Source organism: Microcaecilia unicolor, chromosome 5 (assembly GCF_901765095.1).
Source record: "Microcaecilia unicolor chromosome 5, aMicUni1.1, whole genome shotgun sequence".
Taxonomy (NCBI): Eukaryota; Metazoa; Chordata; class Amphibia; order Gymnophiona; family Siphonopidae; genus Microcaecilia; species Microcaecilia unicolor.
This window is the reverse complement of record NC_044035.1, coordinates 214,660,886-214,683,409: the sequence shown is the minus strand read 5'-3', so window position 1 is coordinate 214,683,409 and position 22,524 is coordinate 214,660,886. Positions and strand designations below refer to the sequence as shown.

General features: G+C 45.7%; 1 protein-coding gene across 1 annotated transcript in view; it reads right to left on the bottom strand.

The window, feature by feature from the left end:
- Positions 1–22,524, bottom strand: part of PLEKHG4 (pleckstrin homology and RhoGEF domain containing G4) — a 507,451-nt gene that overhangs the window by 70,616 nt on the left and 414,311 nt on the right. Inside the window, exon 22 of the mRNA XM_030205018.1 lies at positions 19,010–19,194. Coding sequence (XP_030060878.1) covers positions 19,010–19,194 — 185 coding nt within the window. The remainder of the gene's footprint in view (positions 1–19,009; positions 19,195–22,524) is intronic.

The following is a 22,524-nucleotide window of genomic DNA, read 5'->3' as shown; positions in this document are numbered from 1 at the left end:
TGTCTCAATCCAGCCCCGTAAAACGGAGGGGAGAGGAATGCAGCAGCTCACTGTAACACAAACTCGTCTCAACTCTTGAAGAATCCAAGTGAAAGAAGAACTTGAACACGAAGTCCTCCTGAAGTAACTGAAGGCTAAACTTGAACCTAAAATTCAACCAGAATATAAACAGTACAGATATCTGGGAGGGGCTATGGATTGATCAGCTATGATTAATGGAAAGAAAATTATCAGGTATGATTATACATAATTTTACCTTCCATATCATCAAGCTGATCAATCCATAGACTGGTGGGATGTACCGAAGCAGTACTCACCCAGGGCGGGACATAGAAATCCCTGACCTCAACACTGAAGCTCCAAACCGGGCCTCCGCCCGTGCAGCCACAGTCAAACGGTAATGCTTGGAGAATGTATGAGCCGAAGCCCACGTTGCCGCCTTGCATATCTCTTCCAAGGAGACGGATCCGGCCTCTGCCATCGAGGCCGCCTGAGCTCTCGTGGAGTGAGCCTTCAGCTGGATAGGCGGCACCTTCCCCGCGGCCACATAAGCCGCTGCAATGGCTTCCTTGACCCATCTTGCCACTGTAGGCTTAGCAGCCTGCAGACCCTTACGAGGACCTGCAAACAGGACAAACAGATGATCCGATTTCCGGAAATCATTGGTCACTTCCAAGTATCTGATGATGACTCGTCTCACATCCAGATATTCAAGAGCGGAGTACTCCTCTGGGTAGTCCTCCCTACGAAAGGAAGGGAGACAGAGCTGCTGATTCACATGGAAGCGAGAAACAATCTTGGGCAGGAAGGAAGGCACTGTGCGAATAGTCACTCCTGCCTCAGTGAACTGCAGAAAAGGCTCTCGACATGAGAGCGCCTGGAGCTCGGAAACTCTTCTGGCTGAAGTGATAGCCACCAAAAAGACTGCTTTCAACGTCAGGTCTTTCAGAGATGCCCTCGACAAGGGTTCCAAAGGCGGCTTCTGCAATGCTCTTAGCACCAGGTTGAGATTCCACGCAGGCACCACTGAGTGCAGAGGAGGGCGCAGGTGATTAACTCCCTTGAGAAAGCGCACCACATCTGGCTGCGAAGCCAGGGAAGCACCCTTCAGGCGGCCCCTGAAGCAAGCCAGAGCCGCTACCTGGACTTTAAGGGAACTGAGCGACAGGACTTTCTCCAGACCTTCTTGCAGGAACGCCAACACTGAAGAAATTGGAGCAGTGAAGGGAGAAAGTGAGCCTGCTTCACACCATGCTGCAAAGATACGCCAAACCCTGGCGTAAGCAGTAGAAGTAGAGCGCTTCCTCGCTCTCAGCATAGTGGCGATGACCTTGTCTGAGAAGCCCTTCTTCCTCAGACGCTGCCGCTCAATAGCCAGGCCGTAAGACCAAAGGGAGAGGGATCCTCCATCACAACGGGACCCTGATGTAACAGGCCCTGCTCCACTGACAGCCGCAGAGGATCGTCGACTGAGAGCCTGAACAAGTCCGCATACCAGGGACGTCTGGGCCAATCCGGACCCACCAGGATTACCCTGCCGGGATGCTTTGCCACCCGGTCTAGCACCCTGCCCAACATGGGCCAGGGCGGGAACACATAGAGGAGCTCTTGTGTCGGCCACTGTTGGAGAAGAGCATCTACTCCCAGGGATCGAGGGTCCCGTCCTCTGCTGAAAAAGCGCGGCACTTGGCAATTGGCCGATGACGCCATCAGATCTAGGCTCGGCTGGCCCCAGCGCTTCGTGATGTCCAAGAACGCCTGAGCAGATAGTTGCCACTCTCCGGGCTCCAAGGTATGGCGACTGAGAAAGTCCGCCTTGACATTCATGACTCCGGCAATGTGGGCCGCTGAAAGCTGCTCCAGGTTCACTTCCGCCCACTGGCAAAGACTCATAGCCTCCTTGGCTAGAGGGGCGCTCTTGGTACCTCCCTGGCGGTTGATATAGGCCACAGCCGTGGCATTGTCCGACAGGACCCGTACAGGCTTCAACACCAGTACCGGGATGAACTCCAATAACACCAACCGAATGGCTCTGAGTTCCAGGAGGTTAATAGACCACTTGCCTCTGCAGGAGACTAGAGCCCCTGCGCTGTCCTTCCCAAGCAGTGGGCTCCCCAGCCCATCAAAGAGGCGTCTGTCGTGACGACAATCCACTCTGGGGTCACCAGAGGCAATCCTGCAGACAACTTGTCTGTCTGCGTCCACCAGCTCAGTGCCTTGCGCACTGCTGGGTCCACGGGAAGGCGCACAGCATAATCTTCCGACATCGGAGTCCAGCGCAGCAGCAGAGATAGCTGTAGTGGTCTCATATGAGCCCTGGCCCAGGGCACTACTTCCATCGTGGCCGTCATAGAGCCCAACAGCTGCACGTAGTCCCAAGCCCGAATAGGAGAGGCTACTAGGAACTAGTCCACCTGAGCCTGAAGCTTGACAATCCGATTGTCTGGCAGGAACACTCTGCCCACTTGGGTGTCGAATCGAACTCCCAGATACTCCAGGGACTGAGTCGGGCGCAGCTGGCTCTTCTTCCAGTTGATGATCCATCCCAGGGAGCTCAAAAGAGCAACTACCCGGTCCATAGCTTTGCCGCACTCTGCATAAGAGGGGGCTCGGATCAACCAGTCGTCCAGATAAGGATGGACTTGTACTCCTTCCTTTAGCAGGAAGGCCGCTATGACCCCCATTACTTTGGAAAGGTCCGCGGAGCAGTAGCCAACCCGAAAGGGAGGGCTCTGAACTGGAAGTGTCGTCTCAGGACTGTAAAACGCAGAAAGCGTTGGAGAGGAGGCCAGATGGGAATATGCAGGTACGCTTCCTTGATGTCCAAGGAAGCCAAGAACTCTCCTGCCTTCACTGCCGCTATAACAGAGCGGAGAGTCTCCATGCGAAAGTGCCTCACTTTCCAGGCCCGATTGACCCCTTTGAGGTCGAGGATAGGCCGGACAGAACCTCCTTTCTTTGGAACCACAAAGTAAATGGAGTAACGTCCCTTGCCAATCTGATTTTTTGGCACCGGAACGACCGCACCCAGGCGGATCAGGTTGTCCAAGGTCTTGCTGCACTACCACAGCTTGACCGGAGACTTGCAGGGAGAGAGTACAAACCCGTCTCTTAAGGGTTGGCAGAACTCTAGCTTGTAGCCGTCTCTGATGACTTCCAGCACCCACGCGTCTGAAGTTATAGTGGTCCACTCGCCCAGAAACGAGGACAGCCGTCCTCCAATCTGCACTGGGGCGTGGACCAAGGCCCCGTCATTGGGTACGAGACCCTGGGGGAGGACCGGAGGGAGCACCTCCGGGACGGCGGTCTCTGCGAAAGGAATGCTGCTTGGGGGAGAAATTCCTCTTGAAGGAAGAGGGGGCAGAGGAACCCGACTTGGCCCGGGCGGGTACCGACGGGCTTCCTGCAACCGTCCTCTGGAGGTACCGGGACGAGTACTAACCCGAGCCCTGACCTCTGGTAATTTCTTGCCCTTAGACGTGCCGAGATCGGTCACGATTTTGTCCAGCTCGACCCCAAAGAGCAGCTTGCCTTTAAAGGCAATCTAGCCAGGCGGGATTTAGAGGCGTGGTCAGCAGACCAATGTTTCAGCCAAAGCCACCGCCGCGCAGAGACTGTCTGAGCCATGCCTTTAGCTGAGGCTCTCCAGACATCATACAGCAAGTCTGCCAAATAGGCTAAGCCCGATTCCAGGGCCGGCCAATCAGCCCTCAAGGAATGATCCGAGGGGGAAGCCCGCTGCACCATAGTCCGGCACGCCCTGGCCACATAGGAGCCGCAAACTGAGGCCTGCAAACTTAAAGCAGCTGCCTCAAAGGACGACCTTAAGGCCGCCTCCAATCTTCTGTCTTGGGCGTCCTTTAGGGGCCGTGCCACCTTCCACCGGCAACGCCGTTTTCTTAGTCACCGCAGTGATTAAAGAATCCACGGTAGGCCACAGATAGGCCTCACGTTCACTCACAGCCAAAGGAGAGAGGCGGGACATAGCCCTAGCCACTTTAAGGCTCGTTTCCGGGACATCCCATGAGCCGCAATTAAGGTGTGCATGGCATCATGCACGTGGAAGGTTCTAGGCGGGCGCTTCGTCCCCAGCATAATGGCAGAGCCAACAGGGGCTGAGGGAGAGACGTCCTCCGGAGAGGAAATCTTCAAAGTGTCCATGGCCTGTAACAACAGGTTGGGCAAATCCTCTGGGCTAAAAAGCCGCGCTGCAGAGGGGTCATCCGCTCCATCCGAGCGGGGATCTATCTCCTCCAAGGAATCCGCAAAGGATCGTTGGGAGACCTCAGACACGCTGCCCTCATCTACATCGGAGGAGACAAAAGTCCTCCAAGGCCTGGAAATCAACCCGAGGGCGTTTACCTCTGGGAACCTCAACCTCTTTATCAGAAGAGGGAGCAGGGGCAGCGTTTTGCATGAGGAAAGCCTGATGCAGCAGCAAAACAAACTCGGGGGAGAAACCCCCAGACTGTGCACTTCCGCAGCCTGGGCAACAGCCCTAGACGCACTTTCAACCGGCGCTCGCAATAGCGGGGGAGAGACATGCTGCGCATCCAAAATGGCGTCCGGCGCGAAACTCCGTGAAGGAGCCGCGCGGGAAGAACGGCGCTTAACTTTAGCCGCTTTTGTGCCGTCGCCCAAATTAAGGGCGTTCATGGCATTAATGTCTCCAACCTCAAGGGCGGCCCACGAAGAAGCCGTCCGAGCCGCGTGGCCGGCCAAGATGGCGGAGGCGAGGAGCGGGGGATGGGCGTTTATGGCGGGAAAAAACCGCCACGCCGGAGGAACGACCGGGACATTCATCGGTCACTAAACTATCACCCATCAAGGGCGAATCAGGTTGTAAAAACCCCCGCATCCCCTCTAGAAGCGCTCCAGCGATCCGGGGGAGCGACCCTTTGCGCCCTCGCCCTCCGACGCCATTGCCACGAGGAGAAGAATCGGGGAACCCCCTGCCCGCTATAAAAAGGTAAAATTACCTGCTTGCCGCTCCGAGCTGTAACGAACTGGTGTCCCAGTGAGTAGCTGCAATGAACGTTTAAAGAAACGTCGAATTAAACGCCTTTAAAGACGTTTAAAATTTTTTTTTTTTTTTTTTTTTTAAACGGAGCCAGCGGGAGGGGGGAGAAAAGGAGGGACCTGGCACCACCAGGTTTGCACTTGCTCAAAAGAGCCCTCAACCCCAGGCCTCAACAAAACCTAAAAATTAGGCTTGGAGGCCTAGCCAGAGCTGCTGCTGTGTGTGACCACCACCTGCTGAGATAGAGAACATACTGAGGAGTTTCCGGCAGCACATGACCACATATAGGGAGGCAAAAGTTTGCTCTCTATCTCCACCTGCTGGTAGATGGACACAACCCACCAGTCTATGGATTGATCAGCTTGATGATATGGAAGTTACTCTTGGCAACACCACTGAGACATCCAAAGAGCTCTTTGATACTGAAATAGCCAGAGGGAAGGCTAGAGTGCAATTTTGAGAGCTGCTTCCACAGGTCCCTGGAGGTTCTGGAAGCCTGAATGAAGAGAGGAATTTGGAAATCTAAAAGAAGCAGCTCAGACTCATCTGTCTGAACAATACTGCACACTGTATTAGCCAGAGAGGAGAAAGCCAAAAACTTCAGAAGAAAAGATCAGTAACCAAAGCTTCAGAAGAGAGCTTCAAGGTTTCCCCACATTATAAAAATAATTCAAGTGATGTGAATCATTGTTTTGTTTCCTCAAATGTTATGCTTTAATCGCCCAGTTAAGGCTTTTGCCCCGATATTCAACAGCATTTAACCGGCCTGGATCAGCATCTGGCCGATTAAATACCACATAACCAGCTATCCATGAATTTTCAATGGGGCATGGCCAGCTGAAATTTTGCAGCTAGCAGATAGCCGGTTATATCGCATGATATAACCAGCTATCTGTTAATTTTCAGCGTGAGTTTGGCAGCCATATTTGGCCATGTGACTATCTGGAATATCTTTGGTCAGTTCAAACTTAACCAGCCAGCACAGAATATCAGCTTGGCTTGGCTGCTTAAGTTTGAACCGGCCAAAAATAAACCAGATATTCAATGCCGGTCACCGTAAACAGCCTGGCATTGAATATCTAGGTTCAGCGCTGACTATCGGAGATAGCCAGACTCTTGCAGTCTGAATATCAGGCCCTTTAAATTTTATTCATTGAAGACCTGACTGGGCAGTGCTTTTGTTTGGGTGAGTGGTTGAAGACATTACATCTGCATGAGTATTTACAGATCTAGGGCTCCTGAAGAAAACTTTCCATGGCCTCGGATGAAAGGAAATGGGTAAAGAGCCTTATCCACACTGCACCCTGGATTCTGCAGTAAAGGAAGGACTCAGGCTATGGTTATAATATTGATGACCACTCTGCATCCTGTATCATTTGTTTCCTACTGCTTTCTTGGACTTGATCAATAGACCACACAGCCCCTGCTCCATCCTTCTTTTTAGGTATAAAAATACATTATTTGACTTTTCTATTTCATTCTTTTTACACTATAATATCAACAGATACATCAGCTATGTCCTATAAATTTTTTCCTCCCTTAGTTCTAGCATCTTGCCTCCCCCCTCCCCTTAATTTTAGCCCTCGAGAATGTGGTATATACTTAAATTCTTGTCTTTTCTTTTTATCTCAAAGAAACAGCAATCTGTGCATGAAATTCCATCACAACTGCCTACTTAAAAGGCAATTCTATAAACTAGGTGCCCGCATTTATGCATGTAAATGTTTAGAATACTAGCATTTATGTGTATATATGTGCATACTAGCAAGGTGCGACTAGGTGCTGTTCTGCAAATACTTACTTAACTTACATAGTGCTAATTTGTAAAGAGGGGTATACACTGGGGCCGAGCATGGGCGGGATATAGGAGTGTCTACCACTTACATGGGTAACTTATAGAATATTGTAAGTCATACACACCCTTGCCACATTTAGGTTTCTGCACTTATGCCAGCTCTATGGGTGGTGAAACTGGGAGCGCCTAAAGGTTAAGTGCATTGATACCTGGATTACACTAGTATTCTATTTGGGAAGGTAGGTGCCTAGATTCTGTTATAGAATAGGCTCCTAAAGCCTGCCCTCAGGGCACCTAAATGGAGACAGCAACTGAATTGCCTCATTAATCTCAAACCTTGGTTCTTTTCTTAAACTTGCCTCATATGCACAATCAGCAAATCCTGCTACTCTTTCATTTTACTCATGCTTCTACTGTTTGATGTCTAGTTCTACCCTTTGGTGCTTTGTTCAAACCATCATCACCATCCTCTCTCTCTTCCCACCATCATCCTAAGCATTTTTTCACCAATTAATATACCAATTACATTAGAAAGTGTCTCTTGCCTCCTTCTCCATTATACACTCACAGCTCAATATTCAGTTGGTGGCAATCAGCATTTTTTAAACGCTACACATCACCAGCTAAGTTGGGCCCAGATATTCAAGACTGGGCTTTGAATATCTGGGTCTGACTGGACTGTTATTGGCTGCCCAAACTTATGCAGGCCCTGGCCAATATTCAGCCAGGACCCACATACATGGATCTGTGAATTTCCTCATCAGGCCCCCTCATGACAACTGCTCCCCCTACTGCCCCCTCCACTAACATAAGTGCTTCCTGTCTCTGCTCTCCCCCCCACTGGCCTCCCTCCCGACACCCTCTCCACCATCATACCTCCTCTCTGGAATATCTCTCCCCAGGACCTACCGTTATCAACCCCGGTGATCCAGTAGGATAGGCATGGCAGGAGCCTGCTCCTAGTAGTAGAAAATCACCACCCTGAGCTCTAGCAGTAGTCTCACAGTACTACTGCTAGAGGTCAGGTGTCCATTTACAGAAGCTTGATTCCTAATAGTAAAACCACAAGACTGCTGCTAGAGCTCATGATAGCCATTTTCTATGTAAGACAAGAGCAAGTGGGGATCATTCCTGCCTGGCTTATCCTACTAGACCATCAGGATTGATATGGTAGACAATGAGGGAGGAGATTCCGGAAGGGGGGGGTCTGATGGTATTGGTGGTGGCGTCTGATGGTAGCAGGCAGGTTGAGAGGGAGCTCAGACAATGTTGGGGCCAGGTGGGAGGGAAGGGGCTATGGGTGCCGGCCAATATGTAGTGCCAGCCTGTGCATAGCTACGAAGTTAGGACTGTTATTTATGCAGTCCTATTTGGTTGCTTAGCTATGCAGGCACAGGCACTGAATATTGCCAGCACTCGCATAGCTACCAGCTCCTCCCTGTCTCCGCCCTCAGAACCCCCTCTCTGCTACTGAATGTTGGACCACTGAATGTCTGTGGCAAGCCCACAGAGTGTAATTGAAGCAGCTAAGAGCCTCTTCTGCCATGTCTGTTGCAAGCCCACAGAGTGTAATTGAAGCACGTAAGAGCCTCTTCTGCCTGCTTAAATAGTTTTGGATATCACTGTCACTTCCTTAAATCTTCCTCTTCCTCTGTTTCTGTTAATTCTCATCTCTTTGTTCTTTCTAATCTATCACTGCGCCCTATTCTTAGCTTCTTCTCCAGTAGCTGGATAGCTAACTGATCACTATTCAAAGTTAGTATGGTTGAATACATTAAGGAGACCATTGTCAGTGACTCCACAACTATGGGTGTTACCATGTGAGGTAGTAAAATGTTTGGCTGTTTCTCTAGATGCTGGATAGACAATGGAGCTCCAAATTCCAGTGAGCGTAAATGCGGGTTTTCCTGCTTTTAAGCTGATACACCAGCTGCACCCATTGATGCAATGGAAGGATTATGGTAGTCATTATTCATGCATTGATTATGTCCTGAATAGTTTATTGTAATTCTTTATACTACTAGTACTACAAAAATTATTCCTTGTTTACATTTCCTCCAAAATGCAGCTATTATCAGTGAAACACAGCTGTGGTTCTGCTGCTTGAAATTTTGTGTGCAGTTTCAAAATGTTTATATCATTGGGGCTTAAATATTTAGCAAATGTGTTCATTAGTTGTGTTATCCATTATATCCTTGCCCCCCCCCCCCCCCCCCCCCGTTTACTAAGCCAAGCTAGTGGCTGTTGTGCGCTAATGCTGACACAGCCCATTGACGTTGAATGGGCTGTGTCGGCATTGCCACATGGCTTACTAAATGGAGGGGGGGGGGGGGTGTTATAATGTAAGCACTCAGCTCTTCTAGATTCTAGAAAGAAGTTGAAAGAAGCCAATTAAGGAGCTTAACACTCAGAGTTATGCACCTAGACCCTTTGAATGTTGGCTTCAACGGGCCTGATTTTATAACAGAATGCCTATGTGAGAAGTCCAAAAAGATGCTTATTTTAAACCTATTCTGTAAAGGCAACAATGGTGCCCATGTGCCTTATAAAGTAAGCTTACAAGTCCATCCACAACAATGTGCAAATGCTGATGCACACATTTATACTTGCTCTGAAGCTGGTGTGTGTGTGTAGGTAGCACAGAAAAGAGAAGAACCAACCTCCATAACACAAACTGCACACAGAAAACAGTGGAGATGACCAGTGAAATCAAGGGTGTATAGTTGGCTTTTGTTAGTTGTCTTCAAAAGTGACTCGACATGGGCCGTATTTCGGTTGTATGGCCTGCATCAGGAGTCTGCACTCATGTCTGAGTGGTGGCTACGAAACACCATGATGAACTTATAGATCCAAAAACAATAATCAGACTTTCATATAGCAATACAATATCAATGTCTTGCAAAACATCAACATGGCCACCAGATGGATGCTCCTGTAATATGCTCACCGGCGACCATCCTGACTACAGCCTAAAACCAAGGATAAAACCGTTGCCGAGTCCTCGGGACCCTCGCAACGACAAGTGGAGGCACTGGACAGCCTGCAGAAGTGACTGCTGTTTGGGAATTGCGCCCTCCTCCCAAAATCCATGGCTGGATTGAACCGGACCACCAGGGAGGCAGAGGTGCGGCCCTCAAAGCACTACACTGCTGAACAGCTGAGCAGTGCTCAGACCACCCTAGGACCTTTGCAATGGCAAGTGGAGCTACTGAGCAGCCTGCAGGCATGATCACTGCCTGAGAAGTGTGCCCGTGTCCCTTAACCATGGCCAAACAGAGCCATACCACCAGGAAGCACTGGCATAGTACTCGAAACACCGTGAGGCTGAACAGCTGAGCATTGTTCGGACAACCCTGGGATTGGAGAGAAAATGGAACGGCTCACCCGCTACCAGAGGAGACTCCCACAGCAGAATAAGAGACTACACCGAGAAACCCATCCAGGTGAGAGACTGTTGATGGGAACCTCTCAGTAGACCCCCCCCCCCCTATGCAACAGGGTGGAACATGTGAAGGATGATAGCACCCAAATCATGGAGAAAGTTGAGGAAACCACGCCCCACAAGGAGACATGGAAAGGCATAATCGAAAGGGACGCCCAAGTTTTGCTGAGGACATCCTCGCAAAACGTCCCGGTGGAAGGGCGGGGAAACCTGTATTATCGAAACAAGATGGACGTCCATCTTTTGTTTCGATAATACGGTCGGGGACGCCCAAATCTTGACATTTAGGTCGTCCATAGAGATGGTCGTCCCTAGGTTGTTTCTGATTTTCAGCGATAATGGAAACCAAGGACGCCCATCTCAGCCCTTTGGTCGTGGGAGGAGCAATAAATCAAAACATATAATCAAAAACATTTATAGACATTTTTGCGCATTCCAAAATACGGAGAGTGGAGGAGAGGACTAGTGGTTAGAGCACTGGTCTTGCAATCCAGAGGTGGCCAGTTCAAATCCCACTGCTGCTCCTTGTGATCTTGGGTAAGTCACTTAACCCTCCATTGCCTCAGGTACAAACTTAGATTGTGAGCCCTCCTGGGACAGAGAAATATCCAGAGTACCTGAATGTAACTCACCTTGAGTTACTACTGAAAAATGTGTGAGCAAAATGTAAATAAATAAATAAATCTAAATAAATAAAATGGATGCTTCCCCCATGTCCATTTCAATAACAGACTATGATTTTTCCTCCAGGAACTTGTCCAAACCTTTTTTAAACCCAGATATGCTAACCTCTGTTTCCACATACTCCAGCAACGAATTCCAGAGCTTAACTATTCTTTGAGTGAAAAATTATTCCCACCTAATTGTTTTAAAAGTATTTCCATGTAATTTCATTGAGTATCCCCCTGGTCTTTGCACTATTTGAAAGAGTGAAAAAATCAATTCACTTTTACCCATTTTACTCCACTCAGGATTTTGTAGACCTCAATCATACCCCCCCAGTCATCTCTTTTCCAAGCTGAAGAGGTCTAACTTCTTTAGCCTTTCCTCATATGAGGAGTTCCATCCCCTTTATCATTTTGGTCGCTCTTCTTTGAACCTTTTCTAATTCCACTATACTGTATCTTTTTTGAGATATGGGAACCAGAACTGAATGCAATACTCAAGGTTAGGTTACACCATGGAGTGATACACAGGTATTATAATATTCTTGGTCTTATTTTGCATCCCTTTCCTCATAGTGTTTGTTTTGGTCATTCCCACTGCCGCACACTGAGAAGATTTCAGTTTACTGTCTACAATGACATCTAGATCTTTTTCTTGAGTGCTGACTCCTAAAGTGGACACCAGCATCAGGAACTATGATTTGGTTTATTCTTCCCAATGTGCATCACTTCGCATTTGTCCACATTAATTTTCTTCTGCCATTTGGGTGCCCAGTCTTCCAGTTTCCTAAGATCTTCCTGCTTTTTTTCACAATCCTCATGCGTTTTGACAACTTTGAATAGTTTTGTGTCATCTGCAAATTTAATCATCTCACTCGTCATTCTGATTTCCAGATCATTTATAAATATGTTAAATAACACTGGTCCCAGTACAGATCCCTACAGCACTCCACTATTCACCCTCCTTCACTGAGAAAAATGACTGTTTAACCCTATGCTTTGTCTAATGGATCCAAGATGGCGATCGGGTAGGACGCATAGATGGAATGCTCTCCCCTTGCACTAACAGAATTACCTTATTACCTGTTGAAAAATGCCTAAGAGAAAAGGTAAACCAAAGGGACCTCCCCTCCCGAGGCTACAACCTGTCTCTTCTGGTCAGCCTTCCATCATAGCGTATATGGTGTCCACACCAACGGGCGAATCCTTAGCCGCGACTGGGGAGAGTCCTGGCTTGGAGGGCGAGATTTCGCTAAGCCCATTAGGTTCAGCTACTCCCACACCACCACAACCTGATGGCGTCGGAGTTCCGAGTGCGGAAAGCAACGACTCGAAGGGGCGGCAGACCCCATCGAGGGAAGTGGCGTCAGCTGCTACCGAGGAGGTGGAGGAAAGTTCACCAACCATGGCGGGAAGAGAAACATCAGCGGAGGGGAGCCGGATTGCTGACTCCGGAGAAACTTCGCTGCAAACCATGATAATACAACCATTGGTGAAACCCCAAGAGATAACGCTGGAGTCTATATGGTCAGCGCTTGAGGCAATGCATAAGGTCTGTACCGTGTTTATTTCTGCCTCTTTGAACAGTACAACGCAAGTAAAAGAAATAAAAGACAAGTTTGAAACTATTTCCTCAAAACACAAAGCTTTGGAAGGAGATTTGGCTAAAATAAGGGAGCAACAATCAAAGATGGCAGGAGATTGATTGTTATACAATAGAAAAATTGAAAACTTAGAGAACTCAGTGAGAAATTTAAATATCCGGATATTAAATTTTCCCCAGACAAATTATATCTCCGCTAGAGAAATGTTTAACAAATTCCTGAAAGATATATTTAAATATCCAGAACAATCTCTTCCTCCGTTACAAAAAATATATTACCTGGGAGATAAAAAGAAGTCTCAGTTGACTTCTCCACAGGGAGTTGTGGACCAACGGGAGGCTTCTTCTGAGACTTTGGACCTATCAGGTTTTTTAGAGCTATCTACAGAAGAAATTAAAACACGAGCAACTGTAATTGTTACATTCGTGTTTCTGCAGGACAAGGAAGCATTGCTTCGTTTATATTTTAAAAATATCAAACCTGAATTTCTGGGAAGTACAGTTCTAATTTTCCCTGATATTTCCCGTTGGACACAATATAGAAGGAAGAAATTCTTGAAATTCAGACAAAGAACTCTGTTGATTAATGCTTCCTTTCAGTTGAGATTCCCCTGCAAGTGTTTGATTACTTTCAAAGAGAACAGATATATATTCTATGAGCCAGAACAGTTGTGTGCCTTTCTAGATATGCAAGACACCAAGAAAGACTGACCGATAGAATTAGCTGGACATTTAAGATATAGGATAACCACCTACTCATATTTCTTATTTATATTTTGCTGTTAAATTTCAACTTCCAGTGATGAAACCTTGGATCTCTTACTTTTGTGGACTATTAAGATCCAATATTTTTCTTTTATAAATATGGTATCTTTGGGTTTATATAACATAGTAGGTTTATGTAATATTGGTATATCAGTCAAGATTTATGTCTTTGTAATTATGGAAAAGAAATTAAACATAACCCTATGCTTTGTTTTCTGACCAATAACCACTTCATAATCCACAGAAGGACATTGACTCCTATCCCATGACTTTAAAATTTTCTCAGGAGTCTATCATGAGGAACTTTGTCAAAAGCTTTCTGAAAATCTAGAAACACTATATCAACCGGATCACCTTTATCCACATGTTTATTTACAATGCCTGTGAGATGAAGACGAGGATAAGTGAATTTGGTCCCGGTTAAGGAAAGAGAGATCTGGATGGTATGGAAAGGGCTTTGACAGCAACTCCAGCTGTTGGGAAGTAAGGCCAGTGCCGAGCAGACTTCTACGGACTGTGACCCGAAAATAGCAAGGACAGATCACAAACACACACAAGGAATGACACCGGTTGCACGTACTACAGCAGGACATGTTTATCCACTCCTACCCTAAGATAATGTTCAAGCACATTTCTGACTTCATTTGCAACTTTCTTTAAATTAATCCCTTATTTTCTTATTCCTGTTACTCTATCTTATCTATCTATATGTTCCATCTTTGCTTACACCCTATACTGTCTAGTAAAATGTTTTATTGTGCATTGTGTTGACATTGTAATCTACTACACTATTGGGCTCATTTTCGAAAGAGAAGGGCGTCCATCTTTCGACATAAATCGGAACATGGACGTCCTTCTCCCAGGGACGTCCAAATCGGTAAAATCAAAACCTGATTTAGGATGTCCCCAACTGCACTCCGTCGCAAGGACGGCCAAAGTTCAAGAGTGTCTGTCGGAGGCGTAGTGAAAGACGGGACATGGGCATGCCTAACACTTGGATATCCTTGACCCATAATCGAAAAAAACAAGGACGTCCCTGATGAACACTTGGACGTTTTCACCCGGACCGGTTTTTCTTACGACTAAGGCACAAAAAGGTGCCTGAAATGACCAGATGACCACCGGAGAGAATCGGGGATGACCTCCCATTACTCCCCCAGTGGTCACTAACCCCCTCCCACCCTCAAAAAACATCTTTCAAAATATGTCGTGCCAGCCTCAGATGTCATACTCAGGTCCGTGACAGCAGTATCCAGGTCCCTGGAGCAGTTTTAGTGGGTGCAGTGCACTTCAGACAGGCGGACCCAGCCCCATCCCCCCACCTGTTACGTTTGTGGAGGAAACAGCGAACCCTCCAAAACCTACCAGAAACCTACTGTACCCACATATAGGTGCCCCCTTCACCCGTAAGGGCTATAGTAGTGGTGTACAGTGGGTTTTGGGGGGGGCTCAGCACACAAGGTAAGGGAGCTATGTACGTGGGAGCAATTTATGAAGTCCACTACAGTGCCCGGTTGGTGCCTTGGCATGTCAGGGGGACCAGTGCACTACAAATGCTGGCTCCTCCCACGACCAAATGGCTTGCATTTGGTCATTTTTGACATGGATGTCTTTGGTTTCAAAAATCACTGAAAATCAGAAATGTCCATGTCTAGGAACGTCCAAATCTAGGGACGGCGAAATTTAAGAATTTGGAAATCCCTGACAATATTTTCGAAACGAAAGATAGACGTCTATCTTGTTTCAAAAATACAGGTTTCCCCGCCCCTAGATTTCGCAGTTTTGCAAGGACATCCAAATCGCAACTTGGACGTCCCTTTCAAAAATGCCCCTCCACACCATACTTGAACCATTATTTGAATATTTTTACTGCTGTAATTATCTGTTGCTTATGTTTGACTTATTCTTGCTGTATACCGCCTTGAGTGAATTCCTTCAAAAAGTCAGAAAATAAATCCTAATAAATAAATATACTATGAGAGTAACTCAGAGGGTAAGGGGAAGACACTTTAAGGTTGATAGTGAGTAAAGTGTTGTCAGTCTGCAACATTGTGGTGTGGCTCTAAATCCGCCTTATTGGCAGGCTGGATGAACCATGTGGGTCTCAATCTGCTATCATTTACTATTTTACTATGAAGCAGATATCTGGAGGACATAAGAAAGGATTTTTGTTGTTATCTTTAGCCCACTTTCAGGCTTATTTTCGAAAGAGAAGGGCGCCCATCTTTCGACACAAATCGGGAGATGGGCATCCTTCTCCCAGGGTTGCCCAAATCGGCATAATCGAAAGCCAATTTTGGGTGTCCTCAACTGCTTTCCCTCGTGGGGAAGACCAAAGTTCACGGGGGCGTGTCGGAAGCATAACGAAGGTAGGACTGGGGCGTGCCTAACACATGGGCGTCCTCGACCGATAATGGAAAAAAGAAGGGCGTCCCTGATGAGCACTTGGATGACTTTACTTGGTCCATTTTTTGTTACGACCAAGGCACAAAAAGGTGCCCGAACTGACCAGATGACTACTGGAGGGAATTGGGGATGACCTCCCCTTACTCCACCAGTGGTCACTAACCCCCTCCCACCCTCAAAAAACCCCTTTTAAAATATTTTTTGCCAGCCTTTATGCCAGCCTCATATTCCTATCGTTGGTGCAGTATGCAGCAGCAGACGGATTACTCACTGAACGGTCTTTTTCAAGACCATTTTTAAGATCCTGTCTTCAGATCTTTCTTTTGGCATTTTTTTCGAGCATTGAGATTTTTTGATTATAACCATTGATAATCTCAATTCACTGTTTACCTTAGTGATCAGACTCCTGATGTAGGCCATCTGGCCGAAACACAACGTTGTGTCGAGTCATTTTCTATGTAAAATTGTTTTATTATTATTTGTTTTAAAACCATTAAACGTTATATATTTTAATTTTACTTTGGTTTCAAGTCTTTGGATAGCCTGGCTCATACTCCCACCTTTTTTTATTTTCACATACCCAGCTCCATGACAGCAGTAAGCAGGTCCCTGGTGCAGTGCACTTCAGGCAAGCGGACCCAGGCTCATCCCCCTCCACCTGTTACACTTGTGGTGGTAAATGTGAGCCCTTCAAAACCCACCAGAAACCCACTGTACCCACATGTAGGTGACCCCCTTCACCCCTTAGGGCTATGGTAGTGTTGTACAGTTGTGGGTAGTGGGTTTTGGGGGGGGTTAGCACCCAAGGTAAGGGAGCTATGCACCTGGGAGCAATTTCTGAAGTCCACTGCAGTGCCCCCTAGAGTGCCCGCTTGGTGTCCTGGCATGTCAGGGGGACCAGTGAACTACGAATGCTGGCTCCTCCCATGACCAAATGGCTTGGATTTGGTCGTTTCTGAGATGGGCGTCCTCGGTTTCCATTATGGCCGAAAATCGGGGACGACCATCTCTACAGTTGACCTAAATTTCGCAATTTGGGCGTTCCTGACCGTATTATCGAAACAAAAGATGGATGCCCATCTTGTTTCGATAATACGGGTTTCCCCTCCCCTTTGCTGGGACGTCCTGCAAGGATGTCCTCAGGAAAACTTGGGCGCCCCTTTCAATTATGCCCCTCCAAGTTTAACAGCAGTCTTTTGGCCCTTTATGAACACCTGGTACAAGGTTTGCGGGCCACAAGCAAAATGTCATATACATTCTGAAGGAGGGTGAGCTGGTCTTGCAAGTGCCACTTAACCTCCATGCTATCAGGGAAAGCATGGGAAGTTTGGGATGAAGGAGTTGTCTTTTCTGCTGGGTTAGTAACATTAGTTTGTGGCCCAGAGGCATACCTTGAGCAGTCTTGGGGACCAAATTGGTCTGCAATGAGAATCACTTGTGCCCTATCCTCATGCATTTTCTGTAGTACTTTCAACAGCAAAGGCAATGAAGGGAAAGCATATAGTAGTCCTTGATCACATGGCATGACAAATATGTTGTGTGCTATTCTTTGAAGAGATGGATATAGGGAACAAAATGTAGCATACTTTGCATTGTGGAGTGGCAAAGAGATCTATGCTGGTTTTGCCCCACCACTGAACACCAAAGAGTTCAGAAACTATTTGTGCAAATTTAACTTCCAAATTGTAACTGAGTGAATCTTCTATCTGATTATATTGGTGGGCAATGTAAGTTTCCAGAATTATGGTTCTTGTTTTGGCAACCAATCCCCATATGTACATTGACTCTTGACAGAGTTTTAGGAAAACTTTTCCTATTTGGGGAGAGCTCTGCTATGCGGGCAATAGCACATGACATCATCATGAAGTATACCTACATTCCTTGCTTGTCTCCAGAGAAAGGATAGTAGCTCATTGTGTCAGGAGTTGAAAGAAGGCAGGATGCTTTCTTATAGCAGGGCTTCCGAAACCTGTGGAGCCTCACAGTCAATCAAGTTTTCAGAATTTCCTGAACTGAGTTTCCAATGTATGCAAATTTATCTCATATATATATTCATTATGCATATCCTGAAAACCCAACTAGCTGTGGAGTCCCCATGACAAGTTTAGAAAGCTCTGCTGTAGGATCCTCTAACCCCCTTGTTCTAGAACTGGACACTTACATTTAAGTGCTATTTGTACACTTAAATTTATAGAATGCTAGTACTTACATCTGTGAAGGTGCACTTACATGTGTAAGTGCTAGCAGAGCGCTAAACCTTATTCTATAATTTAAGCACACAAACTGCTTAGTGTGTAAATATAAGTGGTGAGGCATTCACAGAGGAGAGGCATGGGCAGTGCATGGGTGGGTCTAACATTTACACAAGTAATTTATAGAATACTGTAAGTTATGGAAATAAGTGACACATTTAGGCATGCCCACTTATGCCAGCCATAGACTTGGCATAAGTTGGCAAGCCTAAATGTAGGTGCACTGATGCTGACTTATGCTATTAATTGATAAGAACACGTCACCACTTCTGGTCACGACCCACAGTTTGGGAAGTCCTGCTGTAGAATTGTGCGTGAAATATAACAGTGCATGTGTACTTGAGTATATAAGATGTAGCTGTAGTCCAGAGTTATGGCCTGTGTGTACACATGTTTGTGTGTATGTGTGTACAATGCAACTGTAGGATAGAGATATTCAAAAGATTTGTAATATAGTTAATTACTCTAAAGTCTTATCCAGCTAACTTGGGAGCTAATTGGTTTAGTATTAACAAACACGGTTGTAGGTGAAACTTTGTATTAGACTAACTTAATATACCTTTGACACATTTTTGAGAGTTATCCTCTCTTCATCAGGTCAGTGAAGAAACAGTGCAGTAACACTTTTGGTTTAAATAAGAGTTAGTTAGTCAAATCTTCAAGGTTTAAACCCTACTGTTCTGCAAACCCCCTATCTCCACCCATCCCCAGGTTCAGCAAGTAAAATTTGTCTAGGCAAATTACAGGCCATACATACTTTACTCACATAAAAATGAGGTGAGACAGGAGGTATTCCAGAGCTATGGTGAAATTTGAACTGATCCATGCATATATTCAACACCAGCCAGCTAAATTTACATAGATAAGTCTTGCTAGAGAAAAGTGCTGTTCTGATAACTTCTGCTAAACATGCAATTTAAATTTTCTGGGTAACTTTATCTGGAAAACTTTCTTGCTCAGTATCTTTGCATAAGATTTCACTGCATTGTAGAGTGACAGAAAGAACATGCACTTCATGTATGTAGGAAATTATTGTAGCACACACATCTAATGTTACTTACAGTAGAAATGTACTGCCTGTTAATGAAGTTGGGATTCTCCTCTAGTGACATGTCTCCAAGGCTTGGTCCACAGAGTGAAGAACCCTCAGAGTAGCTTTCCCGTGGGATACTGGATACACAGCCACTGTCAGAGCCACTAGAACCATTGCCAGATACACCTTGTGAGGACTCCGAGCTTTCTGTAGCTTAAAGCAAAAACAAAATGAGAGAGACTTACAGCAGCAAGACACAGCATATACACTACATCCCAAACAAGAAGGGGAAATTCGTAAGTACTGTCATAACCCAAGAAGGTACAATCAAGAGATTCTTCATAAAGATTCTCTCTAGTCTGCATGCCATTATTTTGGGATGCATTTTTAGTAAGGTGCTGTACCGCAAAACACCTATACTTGTAAGCCCATAGTGAACAAGGAAATTTTCAAACAGGAGGTACCCATAGACACTGAGTTTGAAAATTGGGTTGTTATACAGATACATTTATGGGCATAGACTTAATGAATGAAAAAAAAAAACAGGGTTGGAGGTACAAACTTAGGTCTGTTCTCAGTATGGTAGCTACACACACATCTTTTCAAAAAGCAAGGTTATGCTTTATTTTTAAGAAATTGTAATATGTTTCAGACTGTGTTTCAGGAGGCATGTAATCATGTGTTGTATAATAAGAAAACACATGTACATCCAATATAAGTAGATGGTCACAAAGGTGAAATTTTATAAACAACTTGAGCATATAGAACAGTGGTTTATGCCTATAAAAGCACCTACTTTTATGCAAAGTTGCACTTGCATGTATGTGCTTTGAGAAATTTGTGTGAGGGTCAGAGCCGGGTGGAGGGATAGCAGTCCTAATCAGAGAGATAATCAAACTGTGCAGAATCTCCATCCCCCACCTGTCTGAGTAAGAATGCCTCCTAATCCAGCCAGGAGATAAGAAACCAATGTGGCTGTTCGTGGTCTACAGAGCATCTCACAATGACACTTCATCCCTTGGAATCTATAAATGGCGCCCAAATTTGAGAGTGCAAAATTAGTTAAAAAGCTGTTCATCAATAATTAATTATCAATTATTGATGTTAATTGGCTCTAGTTTGGATTTGCGCGCGGATCTGGCTGCTAACGATTCTATAAAGATCCGCACCCAAATCCTCCTATGCACAACCCAAAAGGTGATGTGGCTATGGGGGGACAGGGGTGGCATGGGCAGATTAGGGGCACTCTAAAAAATTACATGCAGTGTTATAGAATTTGGGAGCCGTATACCCAAGTTGGGTTCCTGGATTTCCACCAGGTTTTAGTTGGTGTAAGTCCTTGCACCCAAAGCTGGGTGCCACAATAAGCACTATTCTAAAAAGAGCGCTCAGCCTGGAGTGCCCATTATAGAATAGTACTGAGTGTGAATTTTTTCCAGTGCCTAATTTTTGGCACAGTTTACTGAATCCAGCTCCATATGTGCAAGAACTACTAGATCTGGTGGTAGAGGTAAACGAGCTTCACTAGGTTAATGATCATGGGGAGGCTTTAACCTACAATTAAAATCTTGGGTGTTGTGCTGAATGATAAATTATCTATGGAATGTCAGATCAATTCTCTTATAAAAGGCTCTTTCTATGTTATGAGGAAGTTAAGGAGTATTTGAAAATATCTGGTGGAAGATCTATTTAGATTAGTGGTACAATCTTTGGTGCTTAGTAAATTAGACTACTGTAATATTGTATACTTGGGTTTATCAGAACAATTATTGGGAAGAATTCTGACTATTCAGAACGTGGCTGTACGTATGATCTTTTCTTTTAAAAAATCAGATAGGGTTATATCTTATTTCATTAAGCTGCACTGGCTCCCTATAGAACCTAGGGTATAGTTTAAATTAGGCTGTCTCCTATTTAAGATCACATCTGGTTCAATTCCTCAATGATTTCTCTTGCATAATAGGACTATATTACAATATTCGAAGGTGCACTTTTCCTTCATCTTCTTTTCCTTGTCCTCGAGGGATTACTTTAAAGAAGCTATTTACTCACTTGTTTGCATATCGGGCAGCTAGTTTATGGAATTTTCTTCTCCCTATATTAAGACATACATTTAGTTATGCCACTTTCAAAAAAGGATTACAAGTTTTGCTGTTTCATACATATGTGACAAGGAAGTGAGATATATCAACAATTTAAGATGTAATTTTCTGATAGTTTATGAGAATTGTGAAATTCTGATTTGTAGTAAGTCTAATTAATTTTGTTATTTCCTAGTTGATTTATATCTAGCTTCTTATTTGTAACCCACTACAAACTTAGTTAATGGTATTGGCAGACTATAAGCCAACTAACTGTAACTGTATATTGAAACTACAGACATTACCAACACTACTTTTCCTAATATGATGGCAGGTCTAGGATTCACTCTGTTGATCAAATCTCCATATGCTAGACTTGGTGTTTTGCAAAGGAGCTGACCTCTTTGAACATAAGGCTGGTGGTATCAAGATAACACCCCTAACATGGACAGATCAGCAGTCGGCAACACAGGATGGGTGCTATAACACCCCGCTGGAAGCAGGGTTGGCCTACTTGTCTCTGGCTGACATGGCATGTCGTCAATTCTGGTTGCAGCATTAGGCAGTGGATGCAGCATCAAAGTCATATCTAATTAAACTGCCCTTTCATGGCAAGTGGCTATTTGGAGAAGAGCTCAGCAACTTGGTGAAAGAACTGAGGGAAACTAAACTACAGCGGTTGATGGAGGATATTGCTGACCAGAGACTTTCAGCTTATGGTCAGAAGCCTGCTTTCAGGCATTCCAACCTTCCTTTTGTGCAGATAGGGAGTCAGATAGAGTGCCCAATGCCTCCAGAGCTTTGCAATGATGCCAGGCTGATTCACTCTTCCCTTCTTCTGGTGGGAAGATTTCTTCAGGAGCTTTGGGAGGAGTGGGCCAAAATCACGTCAGACCAGTGGGTTCTGGATATTCTTACAGAATGTTACAAATTGGAGTTCTCCCACCCAGTTGCTCCTCCCTTCTTGCAGTATCCTTGTCAAAAGGGAACCAAGGCAGTCGAGGTTCAGGCCACCGTAGATTCCTTGCTGGTGCTCCAGGCCATTGTTCTTGTTCCCCAGGCTGAACAGGGACAAGGCAGATACTCCATCTACTTAATTGTCCCAAAGAAGGAAAGAACCTTTCATCCTTTCTTAGATCTCAAAGGTCTAAACCGCCGCCTCCAAGTTGTCCTGCTTTCACATGGAGACACTAAGAGCAGTCATAGCCTTGGTTAAAGCAGGAGAATTTCTCATCACCCTCAAGCTCAAGGATGTATACTTGCATATACCCATATGGCTGCTGCATCAGAGGTTTCTACATTTTGCAGGGATGGACCATTACTTCCAGTTCAGGGCTTTGCCCTTTGGTCTCACCACGGCTCCAAGAACGTTTACCAAGGTTATGGTGGTGGTGGCATGTTTTCTTCAGCACCAGGGGCATCAGAGTTCACCCATATTTTGACGACTGGCTCATTCATGCAT